The sequence below is a fragment of the Dermochelys coriacea genome, chromosome 27 (genome assembly GCF_009764565.3).
Source record: "Dermochelys coriacea isolate rDerCor1 chromosome 27, rDerCor1.pri.v4, whole genome shotgun sequence".
Taxonomy (NCBI): Eukaryota; Metazoa; Chordata; order Testudines; family Dermochelyidae; genus Dermochelys; species Dermochelys coriacea.
In genome coordinates, this window is record NC_050094.1 from 14774978 (window position 1) to 14798552 (window position 23575).

Genomic DNA, 23575 nt, shown 5'->3' on the forward strand with positions numbered 1-23575 from the left:
TACCAACCTGGGAAGTGAACTTGAGGCTGGCACCATCTGGTGGGCAAACTGCTCCCCGACAGGGCCACACCTGGAGCAGCAGCATCGCCAGCAGGTCGGGCCCCGAACCCGCAGGGAGCTGGCAGGCCTTGCAGGGCAGAGCCTGCCTCGGGCAGGGGCAGGCAACTTCTCCACTCTGCCCCGTGCCCTTGGGCTGCAGGTGGGGCCCCGCTGCTCCCTTCAGCATGCTCCGTGATGGGGAGGCCACGGAGGGTGCAGCGCCCCAACCGGGCACCCCCGCCTGCGGTAGCACCATGAAAGGCTATGGGACAGAGGTCATGGCCCCCGCCCCACCCATCCCTCCCAGGCGAGCTCTGCACGCAGCCTCTGCCAAACTGGGAGCCGCCCCCACTCTGGCCACGGGACTTCCCCAGCTTCCTGCCCCACAGCCCCGGTTCCCTACACCAGGGACCCTCCCTGCCCCCTGCAAGCAGCAACACACGCACAGAGCCCGAGCGAGGGCAAGCTGGGCCCATGGCACCGCAGGGCTGGCCAGCCTCACGAGACGACTCTGCTCTGGATGAAGTGCAGCGGGTGCCTCTCCCTCAGGACTCTTGCCATGGGGCCCAGGGGGCCCGCAGCATCCCGCAGCTCCCTGAAGGCCCCGGCTGTCACCAGGTGCAGCCGCACCGGCCCAATGCTGCCCTTGAGGCGGAAGGTTTTGTAGACAGGAAAATCCTCCTGGAGACACTGATCCAGCTGCAGGGAGAGGGAGAGGGGTGGGGGCTCGCCCTGGGTCACATGCAGGCTGATTTAGGTTCCAGGAGCCAAGGGTCGCATCAGACCCTCTATCTCACCCGTGTACCAAAGCTCCTTCTACCCCAAAGGTCACCAGCCTGAACCAGCTGGGCCCGGCAAGCCCAGGTGCCTCTACCCACAGTGGCTGGTCACAGCTGCAGAAGGGGAAGGTGCCAGATGCCTTACAGTGCCGGGACAACCTGCCCCGAGCGCTGTTAGCAGCAGGGGCTCTCCCCCATCCATGTTTGCATCTGGAAGGTCTCGTTACCCCTGGCAACATCCAGGCCCCTTTGGAATCCTGCTCTGCTCCCAGCCTTAGTCAGACCTTGTGGCGAGGAGTTCCACAGGCAGAGCGTCTGGCTCTTCTGCTGCACCGAGTGCCCCCTTGTGCCGTGAGAGTGACAGGGCCCCTCTCTGCCCCAGACATTGCTGTGTGCCTCTCTTCACCTGTGCAAATCCCCCCACCAGCCCCCGAAAGACGGGGCATCCTGCAGGGCACAGCCTGGGAGCGCACAAGGAGCCGAGGCCCTGTCCCTGGGCTCAGCAGCGCAGCTGGGGCAGCTCCCGCAGGCCAGGGCTGCCACCTAGTGACCAAACCCAGCCATGGCAGCACAGACCTCCCGGGGGGAAAAGCTCAGGCCAGGCCGGGGCACCTGTGCGGCTCTGGTGGGGCCAGAGCCCCATGCTGGGAGCAGCCCCGAGCAGGCAGGATCATTCCCTCCTGCAGGCTGGAGAGAGAAAGTCCATTCCCCCCAAAGCCTCCTTCCAGCTCCAGGCCCCTGGATTGGGGAAAGCAGGGGCAGGAAGACCCCCACCTGCCCATGGCACCAGCTGCCTCTGCCCCATGCTGCCATTTTCCCAAGGCACTCACCTTATAGCGCTGTGCCTCCGACAGATCACGCACACCCCGCAGCTCCACGAACACCTGGTAATGGGGGGCGCAGGCCCCGGAGGAGGCACCTGGGGGGCAGCATGGACCCACGTTAACCCACCCAGCTGGAAGAGCAGGAGAGACATCCCATGCTGGGAGCTGAGGGACGGGGTGGAAAAACCTCATGGGGGGGCAGGGACCCAGACCACTCCAGGCCAGCTGGCCGGCTCTCAGCAGCAGCACCTCGCTCCAGATGGGTGCAGAGCCGCTCCCAGGAGGTGCCATCCTGTCATCAAGCTGCTCAGGGGCTGCCCCCTCGTCTCAACGCTGGGATCTGGATCACCTGGCCACTCCACAACACCAAGGCTAGTGCCAGCCACAGCCCTGGGCGGCTTGGCCCCCTCCTGTCCAGCTGTCTCACCAACCCCTGCAATCAGGCCCAGACCAGGACCCAGCTGGGCCCAGGCCCCAGGCTGGGGGAACGATGTGACAAAGTGGGACTGTTCTTAATGTTTCTTCTGAATACTGTAGGGGTGCCTCAGTTTCCCCTAGGCATTTCTTAAGTCTCTAGGTAGTGGGATAAGGGGGTGTAATTGTTGCAGAGCAAAGGGCTAGGGTATATAAATGGCCGACACTCTGTCTCCTGGCGACTGATGGCCTGGGCCCTTCCCCCTGCAAGGTGAGAGCTAAAGGGTTGGAGAACAAAAGAATCTGGTGACCTCCTGGTCCGGGAAAGGGACAAAGCCCAGAGGAGGAGGGGCTGGAGTGGGAGACAGTTTGGGGCTGGCTGGGGACATGGAGTGAAGTGCAGACGGGGTTGTCTGGCTCATTGCCCCCCCAAAATGGACCCAGCTGAGGGATCCTGTTCTCTGCACCTACAAGCTCTGGTGTAGACCATGTTCCTGTCGTCTAATAAACCTTCTGTGTTACTGGCTGGCTGAGAGTCACGTCTGACTGTGGAGTTGGGGGGCAGGACCCTCTGGCTTCCCCAGGACCCCGCCTGGGCGGACTCACTGTGGGAAGCGCACGGGGGGCAGAGGACGCTGAATGCTCCGAGGTCAGACCCAGGAAGGGGGGAGCCGGGTGAGCTGTGTGTCCTGCAGACAGGCTGCTCCCAGAGAGGAGACTTCCCCAGAGTCCTGCCTGGCTTCGTAGGGAGCAGTCCCACAGCATTGCCCAAGGACTCCATGACACACAGCCAGCCGGGCCTGAGCAAAGACAGGGTCAGGCAAACCCAGGGGTGCTGAAAGGGGCAGCAGTGCAGAGGCAGAGCCAGTGGGGCAGAGAGGGGCCAGGCTGTCTCAAGCCGGGAGCCCTAGGACACGTACAGGGCCCTTGGCCAGGTTTGGCCCAGCCTTGCCAGCCTGGGGCTGGGTACCAGGAGCGGCACTTACCCAGAAGGCTGCTCTCTGCACAGACGTAATCGACCAGCCGGGCTCCCGGCCACATGGCCACGGCATGGCGCAGGCTCCGGTAGAAGCGCTCCTCAGGGACACCTTCCCCACGCACGCTCAGGGTCTGGCTCAGCCTGGGGAGCCAAGGGCAGGGGGTGAGTGTGGGAATCGGGTGGCTGCACCTCTGCCAGCAGGGGGCAGTGCCATGGCCTCAAACTCTCTGGCCAGAACAGCCCCCCCCTCAAAGCACTGGGGAGGGGAGTCCCCAGTCCCCACCCCACTTCATCCTCCCCCCAAACTGCCCTCAGGGGCAGCTCCCATCTAGTCCCCGGCGTTCCCCAGGCAGCAGCCAAGAATGTGGGGAGCCAGCACGGGGTGTGTGGGGGTGACTGTCCCCACCTGCGCACGGGCCCCACCACGGGGCACTGGTTGTGGAATTCAGCCACCTTCAGCACCTCCCCAGTGCGGCACCTAACGGATAAAGGGGTAGAGAGAACATGAGCCTCGGCCGTAGTCCCTGCAACGGGCCCCATTCCATCGCGGCTCCCATGGACAGCAGGGGGCCCTTGGCATGGGGCGTACTGGGGTGGGGGTGTGATGTTATTGACATAATCTGGGACAGTATAGATCATTGTTGCAACCAAGGTCCTGTAGTGGCACCAAATCTTGAATAAACGGAGTCAAATAAGGTGTCTAAGACAAGGTTATGGTTTGCTGGTTAGGATTATGCTGTCTGTACGTGGGTATCATTTTTGTAGTTATAAAGTTATGAACATTGGCTCTACACTGTCTGTAGTTCAAACTTGTGCTATGCTTCTGGGGGACACCCTAGACAAGTTGGTGTCAGCTCTGCCTAGCCTGCTGGATGGCCCATTAAGGACCATCAGCTTTACAACCAACCCATTGAGAGAAGGCAGATACACCTTGGGTCTCAGCAAAGTGTGCAGGGACTTGCCCATGTGACTCCAAACTCCATTTTGCTGTAATTTTCCACAGTCAGAACAAAGAGGGGTTCTTACACCTGGAGGAGACTATAAAAGGCTGATGCCTCGTCTCCATCTGGTCTTCGGTCCTGCTTCCGACCTCTGGAGGGACTTTGCTGCACTGATGCTCTGAACCAAGGACTGAAAGACCCATCCCAGCTGGGGATGTTCTCCAGAGACTTGATTTGAACCTGCAGTTTATTCTATCACTGCCGCAAGCCTGAACCAAGAACTTTGCCATGACTGTATATAATTTATTCCATGTAACCAATTCTAGCTCTCATCTAAATCTTTTTTCCTTTTATGAATAAACCTTTAGATTTTAGAGTAGCAGCCGTGTTAGTCTGTATTCGCAAAAAGAAAGATGCATCCGATGAAGTGAGCTGTAGCTCACGAAAGCTTATGCTCTAATAAATTTGTTAGTCTCTAAGGTGCCACAAGTCCTCCTTTTCTTTAGATTTTAGATTCTAAAGAATTGGCAACAGCGTGATTTGTGGGTAAGATCTGATTTGTATATTGACCTTGCTCTGGGGCTTGGGCCTTTGGGAGCGAGAGAACCTTTTTTTCTTTTACTGGGGTATTGGTTTTCATAACCATTGTCCCATAACGAGTGGCACTGGTGGCGATACCGGAAACTGGAGTGTCTAAGGGAATTGCTTGTGTGACTTTGGATAGCCAGTGGGATAAAACCAAAGTCCTCTCTGGCTGGTTTGGTTTGCCTTAGAGGTGGAAAAACCCCAGTCTTGAGCTGTAACTGTCCTGCTTGAAGCAATTTGTCCTGAATTGGCACTCTCCATTGGGTCCCGCCAGAACCAGCATCGTTACGGGGGGAAGATGCTGAGAAGTGCAGGGCATACTGGGGTGGTGGGGGGCACGGGGCGTACAGGACTGGTGAGGCTAGGTGTATGGGTGTATGGGCTGGTGGGGCATAGGGGGCACAGGGCATATGGGGGTGGCAGGAAAGGGGGCACCTGGACAATCCAGCCTGGGCTGTCAACACCAGCTCGTACTCCTGGCCCTCCTCAATGTCTGCCAGCAGCATGGTCTCTGGGGATGCCTCGACGCCCGGCCCCTGCGGCAGGAACTCGCAGAAAGCCAGCCCGGGCAGAGCAGGTAGCGGGAGTCGGGCTTCTCCGGCCACAGGTTCAACCCGAGCAGACCTGGTGGAGGACACTGTGGGTCAGCAGGGAGAGTACACAGCCCCCAGCCCTCCGGCTACCCAGCCCCCGCAGACAGACCCACAACGGCCCCCTTGTGCAGCATGGAGCTGCTGCTGCCTCAGGGCCCAGGGGGGTTGAGGGGCTGGAAATACCCCCTCGGCCTGCTTACATAGGTGAGGTTTTTCGTAGGAGAGGGTGGGTGAGATTCTGTGGCCTGCGCTGTGCAGGAGGGTCGGACTAGATGATCAGAATGGTCCTTCTGACCTTAGTATCTATGAATCTAAGAAGAACCTGACCAGCCAGCACTGGCCCCCCATTGCTACGTGGGGCTGGGGCTCCCCACGCCCCCCCATTGCGCAGACACTGGGCTCTGCTTACAGGGCTCCTGCCTGCACACGGCGCTGACCCTGGACCCCGCCTGGCTTGGCCGATGCCCCTTTACCTCCTGCTGCTCCGTAGAAGGGGCAGTAGAAGGGGAGGCCCTGGCCACTCCGACTCCCGCAGGGCCTCCTGTAGAGCTGTTCGCCGCGGGCTCTGCCACACCCACCACCTGGAGCCGCGGCCACAGGCGCCGGGCGATGCCGTCCCAGCCCCTGGCACACTGTGCCCTCAGCTCCGCCGCCCGCGCCGCGTCGGGAGCCAGCCGCCCCTCAGCCGGCGCCGGGTCCCCTCAGGAAGCTCCAGCCGGGGACTCAGCTTCCCCAAGGGCCAGGTCCTGCGCCAGGCCCTCCCAGCTGGCGCGCAGCACGCCCAGGGCATCGTACAGCTCCGAGGCCAGCCCGGCCTCCAGCGCCCGCAGCGCCCGCTCCCGCACGGCAAACACCAGTTGCACGTACAGGGCCGCGGCTCGCGAGGGCACGGTGCCCATCTCCTCCGGAGTGCAGTACAGGGTGGGCAGCGGCCAGGCTGCGGCAGGCAGGGAGCAGCCCCGGGCCCAGGAGAAGCGGGCAGTGCCCCGCGGGCTCAGGGCCTCCGGGAAGACTCTGCTGAGGACGTCCAGGTACAACACGGGCCCCTGGGCGGAAAGAGGGAGAGAGAGAGGAGAGAAGGAGACAGAGCCAGGGCATCTCCCCCCGCCCCCCCGGGTACCAGCCTGCGTATCCCCACCTCTGGGTATCAGCATGCAACACCCCCTCCCCTCCCCCCCCCCCATTCCCCGGGTACCAGCCTGTTGAAATCCACACCCCCCCGCCAGGGAAAAGCCCAGCCTAGGACACCTCCCTCCCCTGTAGCTTTCTCCACTCACCTGTCACTCCCCCCAGCCCCTCGGCTCCCTCTGGCTCAGCCCAGTTTGGGAAAGCAGGGCTATGTGGCACACGGGTGGGGAGCTGAGACACATCCCCCCTCCTGGGCACCCTGAAAAGGGAGGAGCCCTGGTCTGCAGGACCCTGCCCCGGCTGCCCCCACGTACCTGCAGGGGGGAGTCCGCGGTGCAGCAGCTCCGAAGCAGAGCCCAGGGCCCCCTCGGCTGTGCGGGGGGGCAGGCGCCTCGCCCCCGTGGGAGCCGCGCCGTGCCAGGGGGCGACGCTCCCGGAACAGGCCCGGGTCTGCGGGGAGAACGCGCCAGGGTCAGGCTGAGCCCCCCACACCCTGCTGGGATGGGGGCGGGCCCAGCCCCCCCGGCCGGGCTGCCCACAAGGAGCTGGGGGCCCGGGGGCTGGCACCCTCGCCCCAGCGCTGGGCCCTGCCCTGGTACCTGGCTCCGCGGCCCCGGCTCGCCCCAGCAGCCGCAGAGGAGATGCCCCTGGCTCCGCCGCACGGCCACAGACGCCCCTGCTCCAGGTTGCCAGCGCTGGCAGCCCGCGGCCCGGCCCAGCACCCGCAGCGCCAGCCAGTGCGGAGAACGAGCCCCCAGGGCCCCCTCCGGGCCCCCAGGACCCTGCGCCCCCGGGCGGCAGCGCCAGGCCAGAGCAGCAGGGCCAGCGCCCTGGCCAGCCCGGCGAGCAGCATCGCGGCGCTGGGGGAGAGGGGGAGTCGTCAGCACAGGGAGAGACACGGACCCCCCCAGCCCCCGGGCCCCCCCAACACCTCAATGGCCCCAGTGCCCCCCACAACCCCACCTGGCCCCCCAACACCTCAATGGCCCCACAACCCCACCTGGTCCCCCAACATCTCAATGGCCCCCAGTGCCCCCCACAACCCCACCTGGCCCCCCCAACACCTCAATGGCCCCACAACCCCACCTGGTCCCCCAACATCTTAATGGCCCAGTGCCCCCCACAACCCCACCTGGTCCCCCAACATCTCAATGGCCCCAGTGCCCCCGCAACCCCACCTGTCCCCCCCACACCTCAATGGCCCCCACAACCCACCTGTCCCCCCAACATCTCACTGGCCCCCAGTGCCCCCACACCCTACCTGGCCCCCCAACATCTCAATGGTCCCAGTGCCCCCCCGCAACCCCACCTGGCCCCCCAACACCTCAATGGCCTCACAACCCCACCTGGTCCCCAACATCTCAATGGCCCCAGTGCCCCCACAACCCCACCTGGCCCCCCAACATCTCAATGGCCCCAGTGCCCCCACAACCCCACCTGGCCCCCCAACACCTCAATGGCCCACAAACCCACCTGTCCCCCCAAACACCTCAATGGCCCCAGTGCCCCCACAACCCTACCTGGCCCCCCAAACATCTCAATGGTCCCAGTGCCCCCCGCAACCCCACCTGTCCCCCCAACACCTCAATGGCCCCAGTGCCCCCCGCAACCCCCCGGCCCCCCAACACCTCTATGGCTCCAGTGCCCCCCCAGTATCTCGGGCCCCCCAGTGCCGCCGGCCGGTTCCGCAGCCCCCCTCCCCCGCCAGGAGCCGCGTCTCCTACCGGCCCCCCCCGTGTCGCCCCCCCCGGACACTCCGCCTCCCGCTGAAGTGACGGGAATTAAAGGGACGGGAGCGGCCTCTGCTCTTAAAGGGCCAGATGCCCATTGACACCCCCCCGGAACGGGGGTCCCGCCCTGCGGCCCCAGGGCAGGCGGCACCGGCAGAGCTGGGGGGGGGCCCAGGCCAGGGGTCGGGAATGAGGGGGCACCAGCAGAGCTGGGGGGGTCCAGGGCTAGGGGTCAGGAGTGAGGGGGCACCAGCAGAGCTGGGGGGGTCCAGGGCTAGGGTCAGGAATGAGGGGGCACAAGCAGAGCTAGAGGGGGCCCGGGCCAGGGTCAGGAGTGAGGGGGCCCCGGGCCAGGATGTGAGGGGGCACAAGGCAGAGCTAGATAGGGGCCCAGGCCAGGGTCAGGAGTGAGGGGGCACCAGCAGAGCTGGGGGGGGTCCAGCGGCTAGGGGTCAGGACATGAGGGGCACAAGCAGAGCTAGAGGGGGGCCGGGCCAGGGGTCAGGAGTGAGGGGCCCCGGGCCAGGAGTGAGGGGGCACAAGCAGAGCTGGGGGGGGGTCCAGGGCTAGGGGTCAGGAATGAGGGGGCACAAGCAGAGCTAGAGGGGGCACCATCAGTGCTAATAGCAGCATCCTGGGCCCACAGGCTCCCGGCACCCTCGGGAGCCAGGCCGACGGCCAGAGACGCCACCAAACCTTCCCCCTGCAACTGGCCTTTCTGCCCCAGTGAGCGACTCGCCGCCCCCCCGGCACCGACGTCCCAAACAGTGAACCTGAGACCCACAGCAGAGCGTTCATTCCTCCAAATGGAAGCAGAGGCCGGGCCCCCAGGAGCCCGCCAGGGACTAGCATTGCTCTCTATTTTAAGGGGCAGGGGCCCCAGACACCAGGCTGATGGGCAGTAGGCTACAGCCCTGGCCAGAAACCCAACCCCAGCTGCCAGCCGGGCGGTAGATGAGTCCCCTCGTCTCTCCTCCGACCCTGCCTCCATGACACCTCCAGCGTGGAGACAGTGGGAAAAAACAGCTCCAAGGCTCATCGCTGGCAGCAGCTGCCGTCCCCAGCACAGCAGCAGGCACTGCCCACCCAGGGGCTCCAGCACCCCAACTGGAGGCCAAGCCCAGCCCGTTCAATGTAAGGTGCAAGAAAATGTGCAGTGCAGGGAGAAACTGCCCCTCCAAGGAGTTTCTTCCTGCCCCTGCCAGCGGGAGGATGGCTGGCATCCTTGCCGCCCTATCAGAGCTGCGCCGTGTGTTCATGCTCTCCCGCTAAAGATCTAGTTCTCTTCCTGGAGCCTGCTCTTGTGGCAGGGAGTCCCCCCGGCTATTGTGCACTGTGTTTGGAGACTAAGAAATAGCACAGGAGGTCCCATGCCTGCTGGGTGGCATGCGGCATATGGGACCGGTAGGGGCCAGAGGCCTGGGGGCCCAGGGCCTATGGGGGCAGCGCTCAGGGCAGATGAGGCCTGTATTGTAAACAGAAACACAATTTTGCAGCCCCCAGCAGAGTTGACAATACTTTATTAGTGCCCTGTGCAAGTCAGGAGCAGACTGCAACACTAAAAGTAGGCAGTTGAAATAATTCAATTTCCACATACAAGATTTTCTGGTGGGTTTGTTTTGTTTTTAAAAAGAAAATCAAAAAGTTTCAGCCTGGCTGTTTTTAAAATTATATTTTTTTTCCTTTCTACAAGAGTCGTGATCTTTAACCTGTGGGTGTCCCACCTCGCATCAAAGCTTTTCCTGCTTCTCTTTGAAATTTGCTTGTAATTCCAAAAGGTGAGAACTCACCCCCACCTGGCCGGGGCCTTGGCAAGAGAATTTTTCTTTAAAAAAAAAAAAAGGAATTGTTTGTTTTCAGGATGATATTAGCTCTATCTGCAGGAGCCAGCCCAGCACTCCAGGAGCCCAGGGCTAGCCCCAGCCCTTGCCCTGCGGGCGTGCAGTCTGGCAAAGCAGGTGGTTGTGGAGTTGCGCACATGAAAGGCCACGTGCAGGATTTGCAGCAATGCTGAGCCAAGCACACACTCACACGCCAGCTGCCCCCGCTGCCTGCAGCACTGACCAGCTAAGGGACAGACCATTCGGACAAGGCGCCCCGGCCTCCTCCCCACATGCCCTGCCTGTGTCCAGGCCTCGGGGATTTCAGTGACTAGTGCAATGCCCAGGGGCAGACACGCTTTGCTTCAGGGCAGCTGGTCTTAGGTTCAAACCAGGGCAGACAGCACTGGTGCAAATGGTGTCTGTGCTGGGAGCCACCCAGCCCTAGTGCCGCTTCGCCAGAGGCTCACACAGCCACGGCCCAGTAAGTCCTTTGCAAAGCCTGCCAGGTGACAAGCACGGTGTCTCTGGGTCTGGGCTCATGGGGCGCTAGGCAAGACGTGGCTCAGGGCTGACCCAGCGGCATGACTCCCCTTATGCAGCTCAGGGCACTCAGAACACAGGGAAGCAGCAGAGGGACGAGAGGGCCTGGCTGGGGCCCCGACACACCCGTAACCAGGTTCAGCGCCTGCTGCCTCCGGCCATGCGGGGCCAGTTGATCATCTGGGGGGGCTGCTGCAAGTCCTCTAGAAAGCGGGGGGAGGAATGTCACAACTCCCCTGTCCTCCTGCCTGGCTGCCTCCATGGAGTCTGACCACTGAACCCAGCTGGCAAATGCAGTATTTTCCCCAGAGCAGCTCCTCCCTCGCACATCCGCACAGGGTGCAGCTCAGCCCTGGGCTCAAACACCTGCTGCCTGGCCCACCAACAGCCCCAGCCCCAGGGGCTCTGTCTGACCCCTCCCCAGGACGTCAGCTGGCTGCTGAGCCCAGAGCTGATGCTCCCACAGAGACACGTGGAATCCAGAGCTTTGTATTAAAAAAATATTCTGTGCTTTATTTACTCAGCCGTAGAAAAATAATGTTGAAGGGGAGGGAGGGCACCCGGGGCGGGACCGGCAGCCTCTCACCCCAGCCTGAGCCGCGCCTCACCCAGACCCCAGCCAGGAGTCCCGTTCCTCCTGCACACAGAGCAGTCGTGTCCATCTGGAATCCCCTCCTTCCTCTCAGGGTTTATTAACCCCCCCCCCCACCGCTAGACATAGGGGAAGGGCAGCGTCCCACTGGCTGAGCAGACACGGGCCAGGCAGGAACCGGGAGGAGAAAAGGGCCCTGGAGGGGCGCCTTCCCAGCAAGACACTCCCAAGGCGCAGATGCTGCTACCTGGGCTGAGAAGAAAAAGTCTTTGTCCCCAGGTCTCTGTGCACACAAACAGGACCCAACACACACACACGCCCCCCGGGATGGGGGAGCTGGTAACAAAAGGAAAGAATTTGAACACAAAAGTCCTAGATGTGACAATTACCGCAAACAAACTCCCAGACCCACCCCCCACGCTGAGAGGCCCCTGGGCACAAGGGCAGGGATCCGAGTCCAGCAGGCGCTGAAACACATGGGGCTCCAGGGACCTGCTGCACGGGGAGGAGAAGCGCTGCAGAAGCGAGAAGCTGAAGGCAGGCCTCAAAGGAACAGACAAGGAAACCATATGACAAGCCCACTGCCTTTAGTACACGGGGATAAACACCAAAGAGCCAAGCGCAGCCATGGACACTGCAGCTGGCACAGAGCAAAGCCCCCGGATGAGCACCCCACACACATGGGCCCACGCACAGAGACACGAACACAGGGCTGCTCTCCACGGGGCACGCGCCCCGGATTGTCTCCCAGGGACACGGCTGCCGGGCTGGGGCCGTACCACAGCACAGGGTCACGACTGGCTGTGGGGGATCCACTGAGTGTCCATGGGCCGCCGGAGAAGCTCCTCCACGTGTCGTGCGACGTCCATCGTATCGTCCAGGTCGAACTCGCCCTCGGGATCCAGGACGGAGTCAGGGCTGAGAGAGAGAGACAGGGCGAGCCTGGGGGAGGCATCCCAGAATAGCCATGCCAGGGGCCGGGAGCAGCATGCTCCAGCTAAATGCCCCTCCCCAGCACAGGGGAACCCCTCGCCCCCGTAACGCAGCTCAGGCCTGGGGAAGGAGCAGCACCTACTTCTGCGGGTAGACGTTGTAATGCGGCTGGGAGCACACGGCTGGTGACGGTGCCTGATCCATGTAGGTGACCGTTCCGGCGGCGGGATCCCCAGAGGCGCTGGCAAATCTGGAACAGATGAGGGACCGGCGCGTCAGCTGGGTTGGGGGTGCCAGGGCCATGGGAAGGGTGATGAGAGCATGGGGGCGAGGAAGCATTACACCGAAGGGCAGGCTGCAGCTCTGCCCCAATCTGCCGGCTCCTCTCCCTGGCTGCAATGGCAACTTCTGTCCTGCTGGCTCCATGGCCTCGGGCTACTGATGGTAGCTGAGGGGGCTGAGGGATTTCACATGGGTCCAGTTCCTGGATCAATGCCATCCTCAGCTCCCCTGGGGCCGGGGGGAAGGAGGCCATATCCACGGCTGTGTCATGGTGCTTTACACCCTCTCACGCAGTCCAGGGAAAGCCATGTCAGTGAGGACGGCCACAATCAGAGCCGGCCTCATCTGTGCAAATCCTGCTCAGCCCATACCAGCCCCTCCCAAGTGCCCAGCAAACAGCCCCATGGCCAGTTCACGTCTCAGGGGTGTTTTAAATCCTCCCAGTGCGACACACCCGGCGCAGAGCCAGGCTCCAGCCCTGCCACAGGATCCCGACACCCATCACTTCCTCCTGCAGACTGTGGGGCCACCTGCTAGGGCTGCCAGCCTGGAGTGCTCCTCCCTTGGCCACCTGCTCTGCCCCCTGTGAGCAACAGGGCAAGCAGCTTCCCCACCCCCTACGGTGCCTGCAGCTTGCAGGCCCATCCCCTGGTAAGGCTCAAGGCTGCAGAAGAGACTCGGGGCTGGGACACTGGTTCAGAATCTGACATTTCCTCAACAAGGGGTGTTAACGGAGGGGAAGAGGGAGACGCGGGCCGAGGACAGCACACAGACAGACGCATGCACGCCCAGACGGACTTACTCTGGCACCACTTGTTTGATCTGTGGCTTCACATATCCATCCACGGCTTTAGCTACAGACAGGGCGAGAGAGAAGACAGCGCTAAGGCACGGAGAGGCCAGGGGACGTTCCAGGCACTGACCCGACAGCATCACCTGGGCTAGCAGCCGGTCAGCACAAGGGCTCCAATGAGCAGGAGAGCCCATCAGCACTGTCTGGCTCGGGTCTCTGTGCCACGAGGCCAGACACCACTGAGAGGAACCGTTGGCTGCTAACGGGCTAGGCCCTCAGGGGTACGAGCTGGTGCCAGCTCCCACAGCCCCAGAGCCCAACGTGTGTGTGCCGCAGGGTGAGGGGAACACAGGCCAGTGCAGGGCCCAGTGCTGCGTGGCGCACTCACAGAGAACCGGCGTGTAGTACTTGGAGAAGACTTCGTCCTTAGGCCGGTCAGGGAACACGTAGATGAGGTAATTGAGGTCACCCAGGCGGTCGGCTAGCGAGCGGATGGAGAAGTCTCTGGTTGTGAAGGGCATGAGGTTCCAAAACATCCTCTCAGCTAGAAACGCAACAGCGGAGAGAAATGACAGTGAAATGCAAAGTCCAGAGCCACGGGTCTCCTCAGTGCCGCAGAGGGGCTTAAGAGCAATGCTGCTTAAGACAGGCCCTAGTGCGGCACAGCTGGCCCCTGGGAGTCAGGCCTCGAGGAACTGCGAGACTGGCTTCAAAATCATGAGACCTCCAGTAAGAATCAACATTAGGTTCTTTTTCTCCACCTTCTGCCTTTGAGCTTTAGGATTCCCTCCCTGCATCCCCCAGGGCTGGAAACGTACTGTTTGTGTACAAAAAGGTGAGATTCTCACAGAATTGCCGGAGTCCGGGAGCTGGGGCTTTAAGAAAAAAAAACAAATATTGCCAGACTTGCAATTCAAGTCCCATGAGTTTCCCACCGGCTCATGCCGAGTGCCAGGGCTGCTGCTGCATTCAGGGCGTACAAACTCCTTTGATACGTTTCACGAGCATATTTGTTTAAAATCTCAAGTTACTGAAAATAGCTTTTCTTTGAGCTCACCCACTCCCTTGCAACACATCATCTGACACAACAGCTCCACAGAGAGCCAGAAAGTGAAACTAACTAGAAGCCAAAGTGACCTGAAAACTCTGCTGTGATGGGCCAAGCTGAGCTGAGAGCCAGAGGCGAGGCAGAGCTGTGATGCTATTTCAGGTTTAACATGGAGTCTAATTCGTTGCGAGTGACACTCTGCTCTGGTTGTATTTTCACATAGATCTCTTTAAACACAGCTCTCGTGACAAAACACCCTTTAGAAGATTTACCGTACTGCTCAGCATGGACCCGCCGCACAATGGCCTGCCCTGGATTTCATAAATGGGAAGAGAATCGTGACAGCCTGGAGCAGCCTAGGCCACACGTTCTGAGCTAAAGAGAAAACCCAAAGCTACCCTTTCCAATGGCTCTCCAGAGCTCCCAGCCAGCCAGCGGAGGTCTGCATCCCCTAGCCAGTCATGCTGGTATAGTTAATGGTGCAACCACCCTAGCATGGCTGAGGTTAGACAGCAGGGCAAGGCTTGCACCAACATAGCCTGGTTCCTGCATGGGAAGGGGGCTACACTATCCTGGCCTGAGCACCTTTACCTGGTCTCCCGACATCAGTAACAAATCAGCACAGCATAACCGCTAGGACAGAGGTGGGCAAACTACAACCCACGGGCTGTGGTCAGATGGGGGCAGGGGCCAGGCCATGCATGGCTGTTTGGGGGGGGGCACAGCCTCCCCTAACCAGCCCTCCATACAATTTCAGAAACCCAATGTGGCCCTCAGGCCAAAAAGTTTGTCTGCCCCTGCCCTAGGAGCACAGCCGGCCTTCCAAGCAGGAGGAGCCAGAGGCAGGAACTGCCCCAGCACGACGACTGGGTTTGTTCTGCACCATGCCCAGCTCACGGGCCATGAACTGACTCACGGGCCAGGGTTGAGCTGGCCCTGTTCCAGCCCAGGCATGGATCTGGCTCCAGGCTGCCCAGGCCCACCCTGACTCACGTGAGTCGAACTTCCAGGCAATGGTGATGCCCCCGATCTCGGAGTCGCTAAACCGCAGCAGGAAGGTCCCGTCCGGCTTGTTGATCAGCAGGTCGTGCGCTTGCTGCTTGTTGACGAAGCCCAGGATGGCCCTGGAGCACAGAGAAGGGGGGTGAGGGGCTGGCAGTCGGGGGGAAAGGGGTGGTTGTGCCGTGCCAGCCGTTACAGGAAGGAGGTTCTCACCCATCATTCCAGTGAGGCTTAAGATGCTTCTTCAGCACCTCCATGACCCCGTCAAACCACTGCCAGAAAGTGTAATTCCGCCCTGGCAAGTTTTCCTGGTAAAGAAAAAAGACCCTGAGCATCTCTGAGCCCAGCATGCCCTAAGACAGCTGCTCCTGTCCCCCAGCCTGGCTCTGGCCACAGGGAGAACTGGCTTGGCACCAGGGATTCATGCACACCTAACATGCATGCAGGCATCACAACGAGCACTGGGTGAGCAGGCTCTGCTCCTGGGAGCAGCTGTGGGCACAGTCCTGCCAGCGCAGGCAAGCCTGGCGTCTCTCCTGTGCTAGTCAGAGGGAGGAAGGCAGCAGAGTGGCACAGTGGAAGTGTGCCAGGCCCCTAACCCAGGGGGTGATGGATTGCCACCATCCCCGCCTGCTTCCTTGGGAGGGGAAGGCTGGTCTGGTGTCAGTGTGAGCTGGGGCCAGCATCCCGTCTCTTGCAGTCTGTCAGCACCATTTGCTTCTTGCTCCTTCCCACATGCCATGCGCTGTTCTGCAGCGAGATGCGACTGCCAGCCTGTGCCAAAGGGATTCCTGGCACGCTGCCCCGATGGGACAGCAAGTCTCCATGCCTGGCCAGGAGCCTGGGGGGAGGCGCACTGTTGGGGCATCTCACCAGTACCCACAAGTGATGCCACTCAGCTACTACAGGATCCCTTCCCCTGCCCAGCTGGCACCCCTGTTGCCCTCCTGGCCAAGGCCCACCAGCAGAGGCTGGTGGGGTGGCGCGGCTCACCCTGTTGAACTGGGACCAGGAGACGGACATGGCGCTGTATTCCTCCAGCTGGGCACTGCTGCTGTTGAAGAGCTTCTGGGCCAGGAAGAGCAAGTTCTCCTTCGTCAGCCCCCGGCTGCTCTGCACCTCAGCCTTGAACTTCATGTTGAGCGCCTCACACAGCTGGGGCCACAGCACCTTGTCGGGCACGGCAAACGGCACCCGGCCCTGCGGGAGGGGGCAGCATGGGTGCCCAGGGTCAGGGGGGCTCCAGTTGCACCCGGGCAGGGAACTCAGAGGGAAGGGCTCCAGCCCCAGAAGCCAGCACCATCCATGCACTATCCCAGTGCCCCCGTCCTGTGGCACTCACCCCCTGCGCCCCCTCCAGAGTCCCCCTCCACCTGCCCGTGCCACCCACTCCCAGAGCTCCCCTCCCCCTCCTCCCGAGAACTCCTGTCCCCCTTCCCCTGTGCCCCCAACCCCCCACTCCCAGAGCGCCCCTCGCACTCCTCCTCCCCCCCCCGAGAAGTCCTGTCCCCCTTCCACTGGCCCTCACCCCCTGCACCCCGGTCCCCCCACTCCCAGAGCTCCCCTCGCCCTCCCCGTGTGCCTCCCTCCCCCAGAACTCCTGGTGCAGAGGCCGACTGGGGGCAGGAATGGGAGACTGCCCAGGCAAGAACAGAGAGGGCTGCAGGAGGGGCCAGGTCGGGGGGCCCAGACCAAGGGGACCTGATGATGTGGGGGACCTAAGGGGCCCCAGATGTGCATTGCCCAAGTGAAGCGGGAGGCCCCGGGTGTGGGACTCTGCCCCCCGGCGGCGCTGGCTGCTCACCGGCTCAGCGAAGGCGTATCCCAGAGCACGGTGGCCGTGGCGTTGTTGTCCTGGCTCCCGTGCACGATCACCACCACTGGCAGGGACAGCGTTCTGTGGGAACCAGCAGGGCCAGGCTGAGTGTGGGGCGGGCGTGGGGGCTGGACCCAGCTCCGGTTCCTGCCCTTCCCCCACCTGCCGCTGGGCGACTCTCAATCAGACCAAGCCCCCCCGTGCTTCTCGCCTCCATGCCCAGCCCACGGACCCTGCGCCCCCCGGGCTGCCCCAGCTAGTGACCGAGGCTCCGGAATTCCTGTGTCCCTCCCTCCCTCAACCCGGAGACACCGTCCTGGGGACGGGCGACACGGCCCAGCCTGACAGCAGCCCAAGAAGGGCTCCTCGAGCCCCCAGTGCTGGGCGGGTCCTGGGCAGCGGTGCCAGCTTTACCTTGACCTGGAAGACCAGCTCGTTGCCGCCAACGCTGAACTGCGACTCGAAGAGGATGGTGAACTTCTCCTCGGTCACCGACTCCGCGCCGCGCCGGTCCGAGCGCTTGATGCGTTTCAGGGACTGCGGGAGGCAGGGCAGAGCGTGAGAGGCGGGTGGGGGCAGGGGGCGGGGGACGGTGCCTGCGGCCCGGCTCTCACCATGTTCCTGAAGTGGGCGCTCAGGGTGCCCGTGGCCTGGTGGTACTCCATCACGCAGCAGTTGTTCAGGATCTCCCCACTGCTCTCGCTGCAACGGGAAAGGTAGGTGAGGGGGGCCAGGCACTGGGCTAGCTCTGACTGCTGGGGGCGGGGGGGAGGCTGGGCGGTGCCGACAGTCACCATGGGAGGCAGCTCAGGGGACTCCACTGGGGGTGCTGGGACAGGGGCCGGTCACCAGCCCCACAGGTGTAAGGCTGACCCTCCCTCCGCTCAGCGATACCCCGGGGGTCAGAGGAGGCAGCGCCAGCCATGTGCTGGGCTGGGCTCTCTCCAGGGGATCCAGGTTACGTGAGCAACGGGACGCAGAGAGAACAAGGGACCAGCCCCACAGGGTCCTGCCAGAGACCCCCAGTTACCCCACCCCGGACTCAACAGGAGCCGCGCGGCTCAGCGGGGCCAGCTTGGGTGTCCCCAGGACCTGCCCTGGGCGAGTGGCGGGGGGGCATTACTTGCGGGTGCTTTCGTTCTTCAGAAGGGCCTTGGCTTGCTGCTCGCTGATGTGGTGGCCTTCACCTGGGGCGGGTTCATGTGCACGTTCAGCTTCCCCCCCACCAGCAGCCGCACCGTGGCCGCGAACTTGGTCTGAGTCTTCAGCACCTGGGGGGGCTGCTTCTCGATGATGAAGGTGCTGGGGGGAGGAGCCAGCGTCACGGGGCCTGCGGCTGCAAGATGGGCCCAGGGGCCGGGCTACAACCGCCAGGTGCGGGGAGAGGCAACGACACCACCACAGCCCCGCCCTGGCTCTCAGCACCTGCACCCAGATCTGCTTTCCAAGCCCCCTCCCACCCAGAGCGCTTGCCCCACGAGCCCCTTTCTCTCGCCACCCGCCTGCAGTGCCAGCGGCATCCCCCCCCCCCCCCCCGACCTAGCCGGCCCGTGGACCCTCGCAGCCCAGTTCCTGCCTGGTCAGGTCAGAGTCTGAGCCTGTTCCCAAACCGTACCCTGAGCTCAGCCTCAGCCCTCCCAGCCCGGGTGGGGCAGATGGCCCAGCCCAGCTCTCTCCCTCCAGCCTATGTGGGGCAGCCGCAGCCCTCCCAGCCCGTGTGGGGCAGTCGGGCACAGCCCGGCTCTGCCCCCTGCATTACCTGGTCACCAGGGCGGAGATGATGTCTGTGATGGTGCCATTGAGCTCAGCCAGCATCTCCTCTACGGGCCCCGGGATGGGCAGCTGCTGGCACAGGTGCTCGGCCCGACGGATCTGCTGCCGGTTCTGCCAGATGATCTCGGCCAGCTTCTCACACCTGGGGCGAGGGGCCCCCGGGCCAGGTCAGCGCTCTGGCAAGGCCCAGGGACGTCTCAGAGCCCCAGGCTGTGGAGTCCCGTATCTGCTGGTCATGGGGCTCTCTGTCTGCGCCTCCCCCACGGGGTCCCCCCCAGGCCACGGTGTCCAGGCCAAGCCAGGCCAACCCAGGCTGGTGCGGTCCGGCCTTAGCCTAGCCCTGTGGGGAGCTCAGCCGCCCCAGGAATCCAGTCCCACCTCCCTGGCGATGGGGGCAGGTGACCACCCTGGTACCCTGGACTAATAACCCCAGTGAGGGCAGGGTCACCCGCCAGGGTCACCCCCCGGGGCTGCCTCTTGCGACCCAGGGCGGCCCTGGTGACTGCCCCGGATTCCCTGCTGCTGGCGGCACCGTTCGCTGGTTTCCCAGCCAACTGCCATGGGGCCAAGCGGCAGCTCCGGGGTGCCCAGTCCCCATTTCCCACAAGGCCGCGAGCCCCGTTCCCGCCAGCGCTGGGAGGGGCGGACGCACCAGGACTGCAGCACGTCCAGGGTGCCCTCGGGGGGGCCACCGTTCCCCGCCAGCTGCTGCCGCCGCTTCCACTGGATCAGCTCATCATCCAGGATGGTCGTCTGTTGCTTGCGCAGCAGCTGCAGGGTTTTCTGGTGCTTCTCTGCCAGCTCCTGCGAGGGGGACGGGGTGTTAGCGGGGGGACGGGGGCGTCACTGCCCCCTGCAGGCACTAGGGCAGGGAGTGGGGTCCCCCCAGGTTGGCACTCACCACTCGGTATTGCTGTAGTGTCTGGGCCTCCCGGTGCAGCCAGGCCTCCAGCGACGCCTTCTTCTGCTGCAGCGTCGTCTCGCGGGACATGCGCTCCTGGGGGCCCAGCTGGGAGAGCTGGGAGAACTGAGCTGGGGAGGAGGCCAAGAGGGTTAGGCCTGAGCCCCGCCTGTCCCGGGGGCTCCCGACCCTCGTGGCATCTCCAGAACCCCTGCACCAGGCCTGCCCCTGGGATGGGGGGAGACTCGCTCTCCAGCCCCCATGGAGCTGGTGGGACGCTGCTGAGCTGGGGACTCCCATGGGACTGCGGCGGGAGGGGAACCGTCCTGGATGTGCTCACATACCTGCAGCCTCCTCATGGGGGCACGGCAGGCAGGTGAGATGATGCCCCCCAGATGCTATGGCAGAGTCTCCCCCACGCCAGCTGCAGCCCCCGCTGGAGCCCAGGGCCTGGTGCCCCCTCGGCAGCTGGGACGGGGCAAGTGCTTCGGCACGTTTGCTGGCACGGGCTGGTGTCTCCCCAAGGATGGGATCTCAGGGCAGGTCCCTGCCTCCATCAGTCCATCCCCATGGCCCCTCCCTCTCCCCATGGCTAGAGCGCCCCCCGTCCCCCCACCTTGGAGGCGCATGTTCTCCTGGTACTGGATGATGAAATACTCCTGCGTCTGCTGCAGCTTCTTCAGCTCGTTCTCCGTGTCCTGGGTGACGAGGCGCAGCTCCTCGAAGGTCTGGTTGATCTGCAGGTGCTTCTGGGACATGGCGTCCGCCAGGCTGCTGGCCGGGGAGGGGCTCTGCAGAGAGGGGGCACCAGGTCAGTGCTGTGCCCCCCACGCCTGGGGCAGGGAGAGGCAGGGCTGCAGGGGCTGCCATGGGGGGCAGCGACGGGACCCAGAGTACGGAGGCCAAGGCTCACGCCATGGGGCAGTGGCTGGAGCCACGTGCACAGGGTGGGGTGAGGGGCCCCAGGGTGATCCCAGCAGAGTCAGCGCCGGGGCTGGGCTGGGGCACTGTCCAGAGAGACGGGGGAGCGAGACAAAGCCCCCGTCTGGCTACTCACGTTAGTGGCCTCCCGAACCAGCCGCTGCTCATGGTACAGGATGTGGCGGATGCAGCGCACCAGCTCCATAGGGCACCGGTCGTACGTGTTCTGCAGGAGGGAAAGCAAAGGCCCTGAGGCAGGCGCAGAGCGGGGCTAGGCAGGGACTCTCACCGTCCCAGGCTGGGGGAAAAGGGGTGCCATGGGCACTGGGCAGGGGGGGCTGCTCCTGCCCTAACCTACCTTGCCAGCATCCCTGCTCCCAGGCCACGTGAGTGAGATGGGGGGTCACCCCAGCCCGCCTGTGCCAGGACGGCAGCTCCCCTTGGCCAGACGAGGAGCCTGCGGAGGACGGAAGCGGCTGGCGGGGGGCTGCGACATGCCAGGGGATGGAGCTCAGGGCAGCAGCGGAGGGGCTCAGGGATGCGCTGGTCCCATGCGGTGAGGAGAAGGGAGCGACGGGCACCAGGCACCTGCCATCACACACTCTGCTGCTGTCCCAGCCCCTTGCTACGCGCCAGGCTTGGCCAGCCCACGGGGGAGCGCCCAGCCCCTGGCAGGACACGAGGGGAAAGGCCGCCCCATTGTGGCTCTGGGCACTGACCTGCAGCTGAGTGGCATAGTGCCCCAGCTTGATCTTCAGCAAGAACCCGTCCTCGCCCACTTGGTGATCTGCCTTCTTCTGCAGCTCCTGGATCAGCCCCTCCAGCAGCTGGGTGGCTTTGAGGTTCTCCTGGGGGTTATCGAGGTCGATGGAGTCCCTGGCACAGAAAGAGATCGGGGGTGGGGAGAGGGCCCAACTCGACACAGGGACTGCATCTGCTGCGGGAACCCAACCCCCCACAACTGAGGCCCCCCTGCGTCTGTCCCTCAGCCAACTGGGATGATCCAGCCAACCCACCACACAAAGCCCACAGTGAATGGGAGCAAAGCCCTATCCTGAGCCTGCCCCCCCGACCCTGACCCTGCTCTCCAGCACAGTGCCAGCCCCCCATTGCACCAGGACCCCCAGACCAGACGTGTGGGTCGCAGACAGGGAGGGTCATACCTTTCGTTGGGGCATCTCCAAGCACCATGGTGGGTAAGGGGAAAGTGAGGCCCGGAGCGCAGCAGTGACTGGCCAAGGCCCCAGAGAACAGGTGGCAGGACAGGGAGGAGGGCCAGAGCAAAGAGTCCCCAGGCTCGGCTCTAACCATTAGGCCAGGCTCCACTCAGCTGTGGGGCTGTCAGATCCCAGGACTGCCCAACAGCTCAGGGGACCCTGCAAAGACTTAACCTTCCGCCTCCTCCCAGCTCTGAGTCTCCCGGCTCCACCCCCGTGCCTTGGCCCTGCCTGGGGACAGGCGAGAGGAAGCTGAACAGCTGGTCTATGTGCCATGGCCTCTGGAGTGTAGAGCTCATTGGGGATCCCCCACAGACACCACTGACCGGAGCCAGCGAGTTGGTAAGGCCAGGCCCACAGCCCCATTTCCAGCCCCTTAGACATGGGTTTGTCAGGGCACTTGGCAGCCAAGCCACGTCTCCTCTCGATGGCCTGAAGGACCAACTGGAGTGTGTCAGGCAGCAGCGGGGCGGGCTCACCTACCATGCTTGGCTCTCGATCCACTGCGACAGGTAATGCCGCACCTCGATGGGGAAGTGCTGGCCGTACAGTGCCTGCATCTGGCGCAGGGCCTCTCCCTGCAGCTGCTGGGCCTGGATCCACACAGCCATTGTTCAGAACCTGGGGGGCAAGGAGACGCCATCAGGACAAGGACCCTCTGTCCACACTTAGGGGGAGCAGGGCCCTCTGTGCCATCAGCCTAGAGCAGCGTCAGACAACAGCTGCCCGGGGCAGCCTCTATTCTAGCGTGGGAGGGAGACTTCCTGGCTCTAACATCACATGCACTGCTGGGAAAGGCTTCTGGGGACCCAGGATCAGACTCCCCCTCCGCCTCCCAGGGAGGGCCCCTGAAGAATCCAGCTATGTACAGTCCCTTGTAATGACAGGCAATGCAATAACCATCTCCCTTAGCATGCACCCAGAGAGCTCAGCCTCGGTCCAGGCAAGTGAAGTCATCCACCGTGAAAAGGGGACAGGGGGAACTGACCAGCGCAGAGAGGAAATGTCTGCCCTAGCCCCTTGCCTGTCTTCCCCGGCCACCTTCCCTGGCTTCCAGCACCCAGACAACTTCCCCAGTCCTTCGCCTGCCTTCCCTGAGAAGCTGATGGGAGGAGCTGGCCGAGGGTGTGATGGAACAGGCCAGCACCCACCCATTCAGGAATCACCCACATGCACGTGGCACAGGTTCTCAGGGGTTCGCCCAGCACAGCCCATGCAGTCCAGCTCCTCGGGGGCAGAGACCCAGTTCTGCTACAGAACGGTCCCTGCCCTGTTAAACTGCCATGGAAGCAAAACGACCAAGCGTTCAGGGCCCTTCATCCAGGATAGCACAACAGCCAGCACAGGGATGGGGTCTTACGTGCCTCCCGCAGGGTCCTTGCAGCGCAGACCTGGGGGCCCGGGTTCAGGAGCACACTCTGCACACGCCCGCTATCGGCTGTACACAAACACTCAGGGGAAAAGAAACGGGCGAGGTCGCGGTCGGTTCTGAAATCAGATTCTTGGAGCTATTTCAGGCTAGTCAGACTCTCCAAACACTAGGGGAGAAGCGCCAGCTTCTATTCTGGGCCCAGGCCGCACCATGCAGCCATGCTCTTGCCTGGCACTTTATTCTGGGGGTTTAGGTATTTAAACTGGCTCGTGGCGAGAGCACACATGGCAACAAATGCAATCCCTGGAGGCAAATATAGAATGGCCGGACAGAGCCAGCGCCTATAAAAAGCAAGAGCTTCCCTCTTCAAGCTTGACAGATCTTGGAAAAACAACTCGCCCGACAGAGTTTTTACAGGTGACGCAACAAGGTGCACGAGAGGAGCTCATGGGCCGGGGCGAGCAGCGCCAGCCTAGGATGCTGGTATAAATACCACAAGCACAGACAACCTTACAGAACATGACTCAGGGTTCAAATCAAGCACTGAAAA

The 23575-nt window shown here is 63.0% G+C and overlaps 2 protein-coding genes across 2 annotated transcripts; both read right to left on the bottom strand.

The window, feature by feature from the left end:
- Positions 1 to 210: 210 nt before the first annotated feature.
- GHDC (GH3 domain containing) lies at positions 211 to 7160 on the bottom strand. The gene is given in 15 exon segments (XM_043503397.1): positions 211 to 738; positions 1649 to 1737; positions 3043 to 3176; positions 3442 to 3513; positions 4997 to 5120; positions 5123 to 5185; positions 5628 to 5714; positions 5717 to 5833; positions 5836 to 5890; positions 5892 to 6200; positions 6597 to 6664; positions 6667 to 6732; positions 6882 to 6920; positions 6923 to 7024; positions 7027 to 7160. Coding segments are annotated over 15 exon segments (1635 nt in total). The 5' UTR covers positions 7136 to 7160; the 3' UTR covers positions 211 to 537.
- A 2355-nt stretch (positions 7161 to 9515) lies between these two features.
- LOC119848910 (signal transducer and activator of transcription 5B-like) lies at positions 9516 to 23106 on the bottom strand. Its single transcript, XM_043503398.1, is given in 19 exon segments — positions 9516 to 11885; positions 12043 to 12150; positions 12985 to 13036; positions 13364 to 13519; positions 15017 to 15147; positions 15239 to 15333; positions 16019 to 16225; positions 17256 to 17378; positions 17456 to 17543; positions 17965 to 18016; positions 18019 to 18143; positions 18601 to 18756; positions 19267 to 19418; positions 19516 to 19646; positions 20132 to 20306; positions 20573 to 20662; positions 21156 to 21312; positions 22137 to 22274; positions 23014 to 23106. Coding segments are annotated over 18 exon segments (2253 nt in total). The 5' UTR covers positions 22265 to 22274; positions 23014 to 23106; the 3' UTR covers positions 9516 to 11758.
- Between the last annotated feature and the right edge of the window lie 469 nt (positions 23107 to 23575).